Source organism: Cariama cristata, unplaced genomic scaffold (genome assembly GCF_000690535.1).
Source record: "Cariama cristata isolate BGI_N322 unplaced genomic scaffold, ASM69053v1 scaffold538, whole genome shotgun sequence".
Classification (NCBI taxonomy): domain Eukaryota; kingdom Metazoa; phylum Chordata; class Aves; order Cariamiformes; family Cariamidae; genus Cariama; species Cariama cristata.
In genome coordinates, this window is record NW_009632593.1 from 22,223 (window position 1) to 35,192 (window position 12,970).

Sequence of the window (12,970 nt, forward strand, 5' to 3'; positions counted from 1 at the left end):
CCCCCCAAATCTACAACTATTCTATGAAATAAAAGTAATCTTACTTCTTAAAACTATGCTAGAAGTTCAGTTTCTATTTAAAATAATGAACGCTTTCAAATAAGAAGATTGCAGACATACATTTGGACAAATTTTTAGAGTTAGGGCAACTACAGTTGTCCTAAAGACTGCAAATACTTGGACATGTACTCAACAAGACAATTTTTTTTTCCCTCTCCACATAAAGAAGGCTCCCTAAGCAACGATTTTTTTAGTTTTCCCCTGGTGACATTTTTGCACACAGTTGCTTAGTATTTTATTGCTCTTACCAGTTTCTAGATGGGAAAACGCGTATTGACTGCTAGAGGAGGAACCCATGTTAAAATCCTCTGAACTTTGAGCTTCTTCACCATCAGCTGGAGCTTCCTCCTGACTTTGAGTTTCTTCCAGTTTTGGAGCTTCAAGTGTAACAATGTCAGAATCATCGCTAATAGTTCCAATGCAGGACCCATCATCAGGGATTTTGTCTTTCTTTCGCTAGGGAAATGGTCAATGTGAAAATTATTAAGATACCTACAATATAAAGTAATTTAAAAAAACAAGAATAATTCTTAATGCTTTAAAAAAAGGAAATATCAGTATCTTTAATGCCTTCAAAATATTGCTTTGCATTGTCAGATGGGGCTTACAGAAGCTTCTGAGTAACATAACATAATTTACCTCTGGAACCGTCTGAGTTTCCTCAACAGCAGAGAGAGTATTATCTACCGCTGCTATCTCTTCACCATTGTTGCACTGAGCTATATAAATAAAAAGAGAAGCAAACAAACATGGGATTAAAACCAGTTACCACAAATTACGACCACTCCCATATAATATTAAAGTATGTGTAATTGTGACAGATTTCTATTATCTACTCATATCACAGAAGGTTTTATAAAAATATACTAAGTCTCATTTTTAATATTCCTCTAACAAACATCAGAATCCAGTTTGTCATTATGTAATACAATGTTTTAGAGAATACTTAAATTCAAATGCTCATCCTGGTCATAATGCAAGTAATCTATAAATGAAAATCACAGTTAGATAAAAACCAACACTATACTATAAGTTGATACCACAGTACATTTGTATGCTAGGATAATTAAAATATTTTCCAGATAGTCATTGGAGTTTGAGTGTCTAGTCGTGTTTCTACAAGGAAACATCATTAATTTAGAAACATAGCCAAGCTCAAATTCAGTCAACTGCACACTGAACCCATCACATCTGTGTTCTCATACCAACATTAACAAATTGAGTATTAAATTTAGTAATTAAAATAGGTGGAAGGATTTTCATTATATTAATATGCACTGGACTTCTACTTTCAACTCGAGAAATGCTAACACAGTGCCACAATGTTATTTTTTAGGTGTAAAAGCATTGATGGCTCCTTCCAAATTACTCTTATTTGATCTATGACATTATTAAGGAATATTTATTTGACCAAAAGCACTTCTATAAACTATCTTCCAGCAACACCAGTGCATACTATTCTCTAACACATCTAAAGTATTGACAAAATGAAACACATTCTACTAATTTCATCTGTTTCAAGAAAACTACTTTTATAAAGTTGATGACCGAATATTTTCCATAACACAGACGAAGCAAGTACTTTGACAGAGGCCTACAAAGTATACAAACTCTACTAAAAATACTAATTCTGTGCCAATAGTACAACAGATACTTAGCGATTTTATGGAACTTCTCCTCTTTTAATATCTTACCTTGCAAATCAATTGATTGCTCCTCTTCTTGCAAAGAAAGGCATTCTTCTGAAACAAACTCATGGTTATCATTTGTGCTTCCATTTTCTGAAGTCACTGTCTCTATGTCAGAACCCTGGAGTTGAAGAGTTTTAAATAAACGTTACAGTTATCGGGGTTTTCATCAATAGAGCAGAAGAAAAGGGTTACAAAGAAAACCGAACATTAATAATAAAAACAGAAGAGAAGAATAATAACCTTTAAAACTGAAGAAGATTTTAAGCAAAGAAAGTAAGAGGAATACCAAGTAATTAACTAGAGGGAAATAACTGTTAGTGCATAATACTTATGACGATGACTGAAAACAGGTAGAGAAGGACAATTCTAGGGGAAAAAAAAAAAAGGCAGTTTAGGCATCAATTAACAACTATGCTAACTATTTTCTATTAGCTTTATTAAACCTGTGTATTAAATAGAATTTAGAGAAACAAAGGAGGTTGTCAAATGAGTTTTGAACATGGGATGTAATTCTTGCACATACGGCCATCTATTGTATGTATATACACACACTCTCCCCAAAATGGAACTGCAAGAGTACCACCATGAACTATAAGAAGTACTACTACCAGGAAAAGATACGTATAACTCTAAACAAATTTGAATGGCTGTTTTAACAGTACAGCTCTAATACCAGGAAAATAAATATTTATACAATCTCTAAATTGGATTTCTGTCTTTAATCCAGAAAGAAGCCTTAGTTATTAGTCAGCTGCCAGTCAGCAACAACCCCAGAGAAAAACAGGAACGCTCACAGACTGCAGGGCACTAAAGGCCTAAATATTTAATCTTCATATTGTAATTTTTATTGAAAAGAACTGATAGAACACAATTTAGGTTATTAGAAAACTATAAACATGCAAAAAGTAACTGAAAAACACTAAGTCACTCTGATCCATAAATAACTTGAGCTGTTTTTGTAAACAGAGAGTGTTATTTTTGCAACAGCAGGTGTGAAATTACAGTAGTAGTAATACTTGCAGATCAGTTTCCCAAGATGCCTCATTTCAGGACTCAAGCAAACATGTATACTTTTGTTTTTAAGAAGAAACTGTACTTCAGGAAGATTAGATAGCTCAAAAACAGTTCCATAAGATATATTCTACGATCACATTACAAAGTTATGTTCCTTTTTAAAAGGCTTCAAAAATTAACTGCTTTAGTAATTTGACAAATACTTTGTATTATTTTCTTTTTTACTATGAAAGTATGACAATTTTAATCTCAAGTGTTTTGCAGAAATTCACCACTCACTTATAAGTAACTTATTAAAAACTGAGTGGAATCTCAGGAAAGAAAATATAAAATTATTTGGAGTTTTGGCTTGGTTGGGTTTTATAGATAGGTATATAGATTTATTATGTGACAATTGTTCTCTGGTGTAACAGAACCATTACTTTCATTTCTTAAATTGTGAAGAGGAAAAAGAATAACAAAAATTTAGTTTGCCCAGGCTCTACAACAAGGCAAACATCAGCAATACAGCTTAAAACAGATTAATTTTAGCTAAAATACCAAGAAACTGGGCTAGCTGAGTACAAGGTAAGACATCCTTTTTTAAACACGTGCAGTCTAGTGTGAATGTCTGAACTCTCCAATTCACTTAATCTGTTGCTAGACCTCCATGACCCTTCCATTTCATCAAAGAGGTTGAGAAAGGATATTGCCTCCTCACTGCAGTCCTTTTCCTACACAAAATTAGCAAGTCCCTTCTTAAGAGCAGTCCAACGATACACAGCATCACTTCTCTGTTTAAAGCAGATATTAAATTCATCATACACAGCTGTCAATTCTCTGCAACCCCAATCTAGCCAACTGCCATTTCTTGCCCCTCTTAACTCAATGTCTTTGTAAATGGCAAAACAAATCCAGAAACTGATTCTGTTGTGTCATCATCAATACAGGTCACAATAATACATGAGAAAGTAATACTATAGTATTCCAAATTTGTCTAATGCTTAGCTCTATCCCTTTCCTGAATATCCAAACCATTTCCCCGAAGCATACAGGAGCCCACATCACCCCTTCCCTAGATAAGGGTGTGAAGGGTATCTAGCTATCCCGTTCATTCTACTTTCTTCACACTCAGATTCAAAGCTGTCTTGCCAGCAGAACGCCAATAATGGGAGTTCTTAAACACCAGTGTTTTCCCACCCGGAACAGAATTATTTCATTTATTTCAATCAGGGAAGAATAACTGGGAACAGAAAATCTCTACACCATAGAAATCTGTTCTGCTTTGGCTACACAAATCCCTGCCTTCCTATAATCTTGTGTTACATTAATTTATTTAGACTACATAATTCATTTTCAGTTACACCATACAATAACGATCCCAAGTACGAAAATAAAGCCTGCAATTCACAGCTGAGTAACTCAACTGTTGTAGCCAACTCCTAAATCCTTTCACTTTTATCAGAACTCTGTAAGGTCCAGCAGCCTGCGCATTCCTGTATCCTGCTTGGACTGGAGAGAGTGAGTTTTCTGTTTCTCTGTTGGTGACAGGGTTCCCAACTTGTCATCCAAATCAAAACAAAGCAAAGAAGTTTTAGCCATCTCTTAAATACTACCTTGCTGCCGACAGAAATGAAAACATTTATAAGCCACAAACCACACCTCTTGCACTTTTGAAACTGAACTGAGCTTTGAAAACTTGAGTACAATCACAAGCTTGTAATGGCTTACCCTTCAAATCACCCAGATTTTCATTATAATCTGCAAATAAGGGAGCGTGCTGTGAAGGAAAAACAGCTGATCACTACTCATGATCTCTTCCCATTATTTCCTGTTTTCCTCCTACAAAGGTCTGTGTCCTTCTTGTGCTGGGGGCCCCAGAGCTGAAATATCTCAAGCCGTGTTCCTTGAAAATGTTTTGGGGCAGACAAGAAGAAGATACAGCCAACATGTAAGTGTCACTCCAGGAAAACAGCTAACTCATTTGCTCGGAGGATTCTGGTTCAATAACCTGCTCAGTTTACAAGACAACGCTAAATACTTAAAAATCAAAACAAACAAACAAATCCACCCCATACTACACCCACACATCAGTCAAGATCTGAAGAGATACAAAAACCTCCAAGACTAAAGGAGAAAAGTATACTGGAGGTCCACACCAATAGGTAGGGCCTCTCAGAGTTTCTGAGCAACTTAGGCCTGCCTTGTTCACTGCTAGGGGAAAGATAAAACATTAATCTTATCTAAATTCCAGTGTCTACACCTGAGCAAGTTGTTGAAGGCACCTTTACAATCAATACAGTCAGTGGAGTCAAGACAGCAAGTCATTTGATCAAATGTATCTGTTGACCACAGCATAAGAATGATCATTCTCTAGACTCCATTGATTGTATTGATTTAATCTATACAATGCAAACGTAGAAACCAACACCAGATTCAGACGCCTATCCTGTAGACACCTAGGCAATAAGGAATCCCATCCCAACAGACTTTTCATTGCTTCTCTTTTGTTTCTTTTGTCTCAAGCTTTATTCTACTAGGAATTAAAAATTACTTTGAATAAAGCCATTGTCACTTTATACAACTAGTCAAACATCAGAAGATAGGAAACAAACACACAAATTAAACCAGGGCTACGCACTCATAATAGTGACTTTACAAATAGCTATACCCCAAGACTTCAAAGAATGAGGGAATTCTAGCATTTCATCCTAAATAAAAGTATGCCTAGTAAATGAACCTACAGCAGAGATCAAAACATGGACAGAAACACAAGTGAAGCCATATAAATTTGATAGAGCACCACACATAAATTGAATAGGTCTTAAAAGACAAGTATTTTGAACCAAAACTAGCTTTTTGCCCTGCACACAGTCTGTTAGCTCTTTCCACCTTCTGCCACACAAGCTACAATGGCAATTTCCTTACACAATAATTAGATTGCTTTTGTATATTTCCTTATGGAAGATACCTCTTCAGAGACAGTTTGCCTAACAGAAAAAGAAAAAAAAACACACAACATTCTCTTAGTTGCTGCCAGTAGCTCAGTCCTGCACTGCCATATGAATTCTTCCACCACAAGGTGCCAACATCCATTTCTACTTATTTTATGCCTTGTGCTCTCCTGCCTGAGCAATAGGGCTAAGGAAACCCAGAATTTCAACATGAATTGCAAAGAACCATGCTAAAAGCTGCTGCAAGTCCCTGGAGAACACAAAAGAAAGTCACAGAATCACAGAATGGTTTGGTTGGAAGGGACCTTAAAGACCATCTAGTTCCAGCCCCCCTGCCATGGACAGGGACACCTTCCACGAGACCAGGTCACTCAAAGCCCCATCCAACCTGGCCTTGAACACTCCCACGGATGGGGCATCCACAGCTGCTCTGGGCAACCTGTGCCAGTGCCTCAACACCCTCACGGTGAAGAATTTCTTCCTAATACTTAATCTAAATCTTCCCTCTTCCAGTTTAAAGCCATTGCCCCTTGTCCTATCACTGCCTGCCCTTGTAAAAAGTCCCTCCCCAGCTTTCGTGTAGGCCCCTTTAGGTACTGGAAGGCTGCTCTAAGGTCTCCCCGGAGCCTTCTCTTCTCCAGGCTGAACAACTCCAACTCTCTCAGCCTGTCCTCCCAGGAGAGGTGCTCCAGCCCCCTGATCGTCTTTGTGGCCTCCTCTGGACTCGCTCCAATAGGTCCCTGTCCTTCTTGTGCTGGGGGCCCCAGGGTTGAAGACAGTACTGCAGGGGGGGTCTCACCAGAGTGGAGTAGAGGGGGAGAATCCCCTCCCTCGACCTGCTGGTCATGCTTCTTTGGATGCAGCCCAGGATACCCAAGATTGACGGGTCATGTTGAGCTTCTCATCAACCAACACCCCCAAGTCCTCCTCCTCAGGGCTGCTCTCAATCCATTCTCTGCCCAGCCTGTATTTGTGCTTGGCATTGCCTCGACCCAGGTGCAGGACCTTGCACTTGGCCTTGTTGAACTTCATGAGGTCCGCACAGGCCCACCTCTCAAGCCTGTCAAGATCCCTCTGGATGGCATCCCTTCACACCAACGTGTCAACCACACCACACAGCTTGGTGTTGTCGGTCAACTTGCTGAGTGTGCACTCAATCCCACTGTCCATGTCGCCAACAAAGATGTTAAACAGCGCCAGTCCCAATCCCGACCCCTGAGGAACGCCACTCATCACTGGTCTCCACTTGGGACATCCAGCCGTTGACCGTTACTTTTTGAGTGCGACCACCCAGCCAATTCCTTATCCACCAAGTGGTCCATCCATCAAATCCACATCTCTCCAATTTAGAGACAACGATGTCGTGCGGGACAGTGTCGAATGCTTCAAGTCACTTCAAAATTCAATCCTTCTCACAGAAGAATCTCTTACCACCTCCAAGCCTTTCAAGCTGTTAGAGTTTTCAAGATCTCAGGCATGGCAAGCCCTCACCAATCATCATTTTAAGCTCCAAGAAGGCCATAGTTCTCATTCCTGACCTTACAGTACAGATGTAAGGAGAGCTGCCTTGCCCTCTCATCACCTTCACTTCCCAATAAACCTAATAAAATACTGGCATTTCTTTACTCATTGTAGCTTCCCCCAGATTTTGCTTGAGGCAAGAAAGCCTGGGAAAACTTCAGCATCTTGGGTATGGAATATATAATTACATACTTTCTGTAACATAACCCTCTCCAAGTGATTTCCAACCAGTCTTTGTGACACAGTTGACTTCTGGGGACCCCAGATCCTCTAAACAACCCATATATTTCCTTCTCAATGCAGAACAGCACTCCACACAAATGAAAGTGCTTCAAATCATGCAAATAACATCCAATAGGCCTATGCGCACCTCTCTAAACTACCTATGCATTCTGTAAGCAGAAGGAGGCAATGCAAAAGACTAAAGGCAGCACATCTCACAGAGGTCTTTATGCCAGTCCTCAACCTCCTGAGCACAGAGACTCAGCTCAAAGATAGAGACTGTTCCAGTCAGGAACAAAAGCAGTTGGTTATGCACAAACTAGAGCATTCGCATGAGTCTTGAAAATGCCACCTTCTACTATTCCAGTCACTGAGCATAACCTTGTCTCTATCCTATTTTTTCACAGTAAGACAGACAGAATGTAAGGACAGAGGGCTGTTCCTAAACAGCAACTGCTGAAGCTAGGATCAGATAGTGGTAGAAAAGACTTGGAGAAATCATGGAATTGCTCCCTTCTGCATGAGATGTTTTACCTGCCCATTAGTCCCTTTTTTTTTTTTTTTTTTTTGGGGGGGGGGGTGATTTGGAAAGAAAAGAAATCTATTAGCAACAACAGAGAAGTTTCCTAGAATGTCAATGTTTTCAAGAAAGATGGAACAGGGGAGAGCATCTCACTAAAATTCTAGCAGTCTTTCAAAGTAAAACCTTTGCTGAAAAAAATATTCTTTTAAATAACAAAATTGATATCAGCTATAGTAAAAGATACACATTTTTAAGCAGTAGTTTTATGTTTTCTTATTTATAAATCTCTCTTCTATATTCTCTGTTGATATGCAAGATCCACACAAAAGAAAAACTACAAAGTTGAAATAATATTTTACTGCATATGGCTAGTCTTAAACTGACAGAACTTTATTAATTTGAAATTGGGTACCTCATGATTGATGACAGTCCAGCCACAAGATGAATCACTGTCACTGGAATTTTCAGACATTTTCAAAGCACACTGCAAGTAAAAGTAGATTCTTTTAGCATGCAAGATATGTAATTTCACTGCTCATTTGAAAAAAAATAAAGAAAACAGAAGAATCCAAATCATGATGTAACAGAACATTACACTAACTCACATATTGTTATTCTGGCATTAAAAAAAAGAAAGAATAAAAGCTCAGAAAGAAATATATTCTTTTGTACATATTTCCTATTATCTTGTTATAGTTGGAGCAAATATGGCTTTGCTAGGTACGTACCTATTTTAGTCAGCCAAAAAGCTCTCAGACTAGCTAAAAAACACACACACACAAGGCTAGCCAATAAATCAATAATCAAATTAAAAATTTGTCCGCAGCACTGTTGTTTAAGACATGTTTCAGTAGGTGAAGTCATTTCTGAATTGTTACATGCAGAGGAAATACAGTTTATTCAAGAAAAACACCATGGTTTTTTTGAGAAGACACAAATTAGGATCTTTTGGAACTAATTCTCTTCAACTGCTTGGTAAAACAATGTTTCATGTTTCTTTCACTCCTTTCAAGTACTCTCAAATATATTGATACTGAAGAAAATTGACAGAGTATCTGGGAAGTACAAAAACAGAACAAAAAATCCTGAAGTACAAGTTTTATTTGTTACAATACCACCAGATGACTTTGGTAGTTATTTTCAGAAAAGAGCTGTCTGGCTGAAGCTGCCTGTTTATTTTTTTCTACTGTATCAGGAATATAGAGTAGGCATTACTGTTACACATTCAGATTATTTTTTAAAGTTGTTAAATAACTTTAAAAAGAAATTTTATACGTTTCTTGTTCCTTAAAATAAAAATATATCAAGTTGTTCAATAAAATTTACTATAGATTTATCTTAGGGGAAAAAAACTTCCCAAAAATAGAACAATTTCCAATCGTGTGTTGATTTGCATCCAACATAACAAAACAGCAAAAGAAATCATAGTTCAATAAAGCTTCTATAAAATGACAATTATATTGACAAAGCAGAGAGTTCCGAGAACTTCAGGCACCTGCTTTACTTCCCACATCTACTTACCTCTGGTAAGAACACAAAGAAAAGCACCTATTTGTTTAAATTTCTTTACTCTCTACTTTATTATCAATCCTGTCTTTACTCCCAGTTTGTTAACACAGAAAATATACACAAACCTTGAATTAGAATATCTAAATACACCAGTGTGGCTAGAAATTTGCACAACAAAAACTTCCAATTCCATTTAGGTTTCTTAAAAAATACAGTAAACATTTGTCTCCTATCTCTGCATTACAGTAGTTACCGTATTTTTTTTTTAATATAACACTTTTTCCTCATCAACTTCAACTAATATATTTGGAGTTCCTGTGTAAAAAAAGGCAACGGTGACAACAACAGTTTATAAAGCAAAAATATTCACTAAGAATCAACTTGAGTATCAAACTTACAGAGAAACTGGATTTCTATTTATTATAAAGCCCTACTTTGAACATGGTTGTCATTTCCCTTTAGATCTTTTTCTTCCTTCATTTGTGCTTTTCCTGGAATCTCAGCTAGGGAACACTGGCAGGGGGGAGAGGGGAGTGGGCTGCTTTGTTTTGGGTTGGTTGGGGTTTTTTTAAAGTCATACTGTATTCAACCATCAGAATTTTTTCTAAATAATGATTTATTTTTTTTTAAATCTTACTTCTTCAATCATCAAAATAACAAATGCCCAAATGGCAAAGACTGCATTCTAGAGTTCTCATGAGATGATAACATCTGCTTGTTGTCATTAAATTATTTTGAATTTGACCAGGCATTCAGCAGCAGCATTCCTTTCAGAGGAAGGAAACCACCAGCACCAGAACTTGCCACCATTCAGAAACACTGCCGGCTATGTTGCAAAAACTGTACTGGTGATCCAAGATTATCTTTTAAGAATTCTCTTCAGTATAAAAACATTCCCATTTAATTATTTACAGTTCAGTGAATACAGCAATCACAAGAGTACCAAATTTATTGTCATTGAAAACCAAGCCTTTTGCATAACCACAAAAAAATACAGTTTAGGGCAAATACAGGCAGCTACCCAGTCCTTACTGATCAGTCTGATCTCCACCATGGAAGAAATTCAGGCTGTGCTTTCATAACATGGCAATGCCAATTTGAGTGCATCTCAGTGCTAGGTGAAAAATAATGAAGTTGCATAACGCAAATCCTTTAACAGACAAAAAAAAAAATAATCCATTGATACAAGTGCATTCACAGATTTTGAAAGGGAAAGTTTTAACAACAAACTCTGTGCTGGACATTGTAACACCTGTCTTCCTCTAGCTAACTCAGCATTTCATCGCAGGCCCTGGCTAACTCAACGTAAATGCTATCATGTTCTCACTCTCCATCCAGACCACAGACTGACAGGTAATTGAGCAGTGCATAAAACCAGTTCTACTGAATACACAACCACAGCCTAAGGCTCCACAGAGCACTAAACATCTGTCTTCCAAACAAAAGCTTCAGGATCTAACTATGTGGGTATCAGCATAATCAACAAATATTACAAAGAACCAAACAAACAGAGGAACGAGCAGACAAACGATCACCATTTTCTATTACTTGCCGACCTTGATAAATGGCCCCGAGTTAAAAGTTACTTATCTTGTATTCAACCAGAATATTATATTAATACTGCATATTTAACTGCATACAGGTGATCAATTTCCAAAACAGAAAAGTTTTTAATATCAAGAAAAAGAATGGAATAAAAAAGAATAATTACAAAATCATTGAGGTTTACAGGTAGAACTGCCAAATTTATGTAAATTATGATAGACAGATAACATGGCATCAGACTGAAGGGCATCTGTAGGGTCGCTATATTCCTACAAGCACATTCAGCAAACATACATGTTTAAAACAGTTATTAAAAGTAAAGCATTTTATTAATTTAGTTAGCTCTAGAAGAGGTAAACAGCCTAAAAAGCTTTAATAAAAAAATACCTAGGTACAGTGTTCTTAAACTTCAATCATCAGCTAGAGTAAACAGCTTATTTTTGTAAAACATTAATAACACACAGAGTCATAACTAAATCTGAGCTCAAATCTAGTCCCTTAAGTAAAGTGAAATACAGAAGACTAATCTGAGCCCAACGGCTAAACTGACCTACTCACAAACTCTTTGCCAGCTTGCATTCTTCACCGCCAAATGACAAAGACCCACAAAGAACAAGTATGCTTTTCCTACCAGCCCAAAGGTGCTGGATATGGTCGGCACTGTCTTCCTGAAAGCAAGCTATTCGAAAAAAAAGGTAGCTTTGGGCAGGAATTAAAGAGACATGAAGCCTGCAAACTTCCTAATGAATCAAGATGATGCTAATGTGTTCCAGTCTAGCAGGGATAAGTGGAGAATACAACAGGGTATTCCACACCTCCTGTATGTCAGGCCAAGCCAGAAGGAAAGATTGAAAAAAAGAAAAACAGCCCCCCCCACACACAGCTTCACTGCTTTGGCTTCTTACTAGATACCTTCATTGCCACCGTTTTTCAAAAGAAAGTTACAGCTCAAGTTCTTCTATGCTCCAGTTTAAATGGCAAAGCTGATTCTAGGGCCACAAACATCCTATACTCTCCATGACATCACGTTTAAATATAGTGGATATTTATTTTGTCTAGATTGAAATTTAAGAGTTCAACCTCTATGGGTTTGGGTTTGTTGGTTTTGGGGTTGTTTTTGGTTTGGTTTTTTTTTTTTTTGGGGGGGGGGGGGGCACGGACAGGTGGTGTGGCAGGAAATCAGAAATGTGAACTACTTTCCTAACCTTACTGAAATGCAATGTAGGTGTAAAAGCTTACAGCCATATGTATTGTTGATAATGTAATACCAAGTTATCCCATATATCTATATAAAAATAAATACGAGACACCACATTCTATTTATCCACTGTGAAGCAGAATACTAGCCTCAGAAAGAATAATCATTCCAGTCTAAACAAACTTCTAAGTTCCTCCACCTTAAAAGAGGACTTCCTAGACTAAAAAAAAAACCACCTCAATAAGCATTGACAAAGACGAATAACAAGACACCGACAGGAATCAGCGTTCTTTAGAGTTTGCTGTGCTGTCATTCCAAGTAAAAACTCACAGTTCTCTTCTACAGTAGCTTCTTTGTTGCACAGCATAAATAAAAACATGTTATAGCGGTATTATACTTAAGGGGTTTCATGCAAGTTTATTATTTCTACTAAGCAGTATAACTTCTTCCCCAAAGTAACATTCTTCATTAACATATTTAGCAACCCATAAAGACCATTTTCTTGCTGTGATATCCAGCAAGGCAAACGGGGCTTCTAAAAGCCAACGCATCCCAAAGCCCGGCACCCCCTGCTCAGCACCCACTACTTCGCTCTCACAAATATCATCATATCGCATCAGAAACAGAAAGCGGCCCGGTGCCAGAACAGTTAAAGCAGCAATAACACAATTTATGAAACAGAACACCTTGCATCAGCCAGAGAGACAGAGGCAGATGATGAAAGAGAAGGAAGTTGGCAAACGCCAGCGCCCAG

General features: G+C 37.6%; 1 protein-coding gene across 2 annotated transcripts in view; it reads right to left on the reverse strand.

Annotated features, from left to right (window-relative positions):
* Positions 1-8,445, reverse strand: part of CCPG1 (cell cycle progression 1) — a 21,559-nt gene extending 13,114 nt beyond the window's left edge. For both annotated transcript variants that reach the window (XM_009706382.1, XM_009706381.1), the window contains exons 1-4: positions 8,377-8,445; positions 1,755-1,869; positions 700-779; positions 309-516 (exon numbers count right to left, since the gene is read on the reverse strand). In XM_009706382.1, coding sequence (XP_009704684.1) covers positions 309-516; positions 700-779; positions 1,755-1,869; positions 8,377-8,436 — 463 coding nt within the window. In that variant the 5' untranslated portion in view covers positions 8,437-8,445. The remainder of the gene's footprint in view (positions 1-308; positions 517-699; positions 780-1,754; positions 1,870-8,376) is intronic.
* Between the last annotated feature and the right edge of the window lie 4,525 nt (positions 8,446-12,970).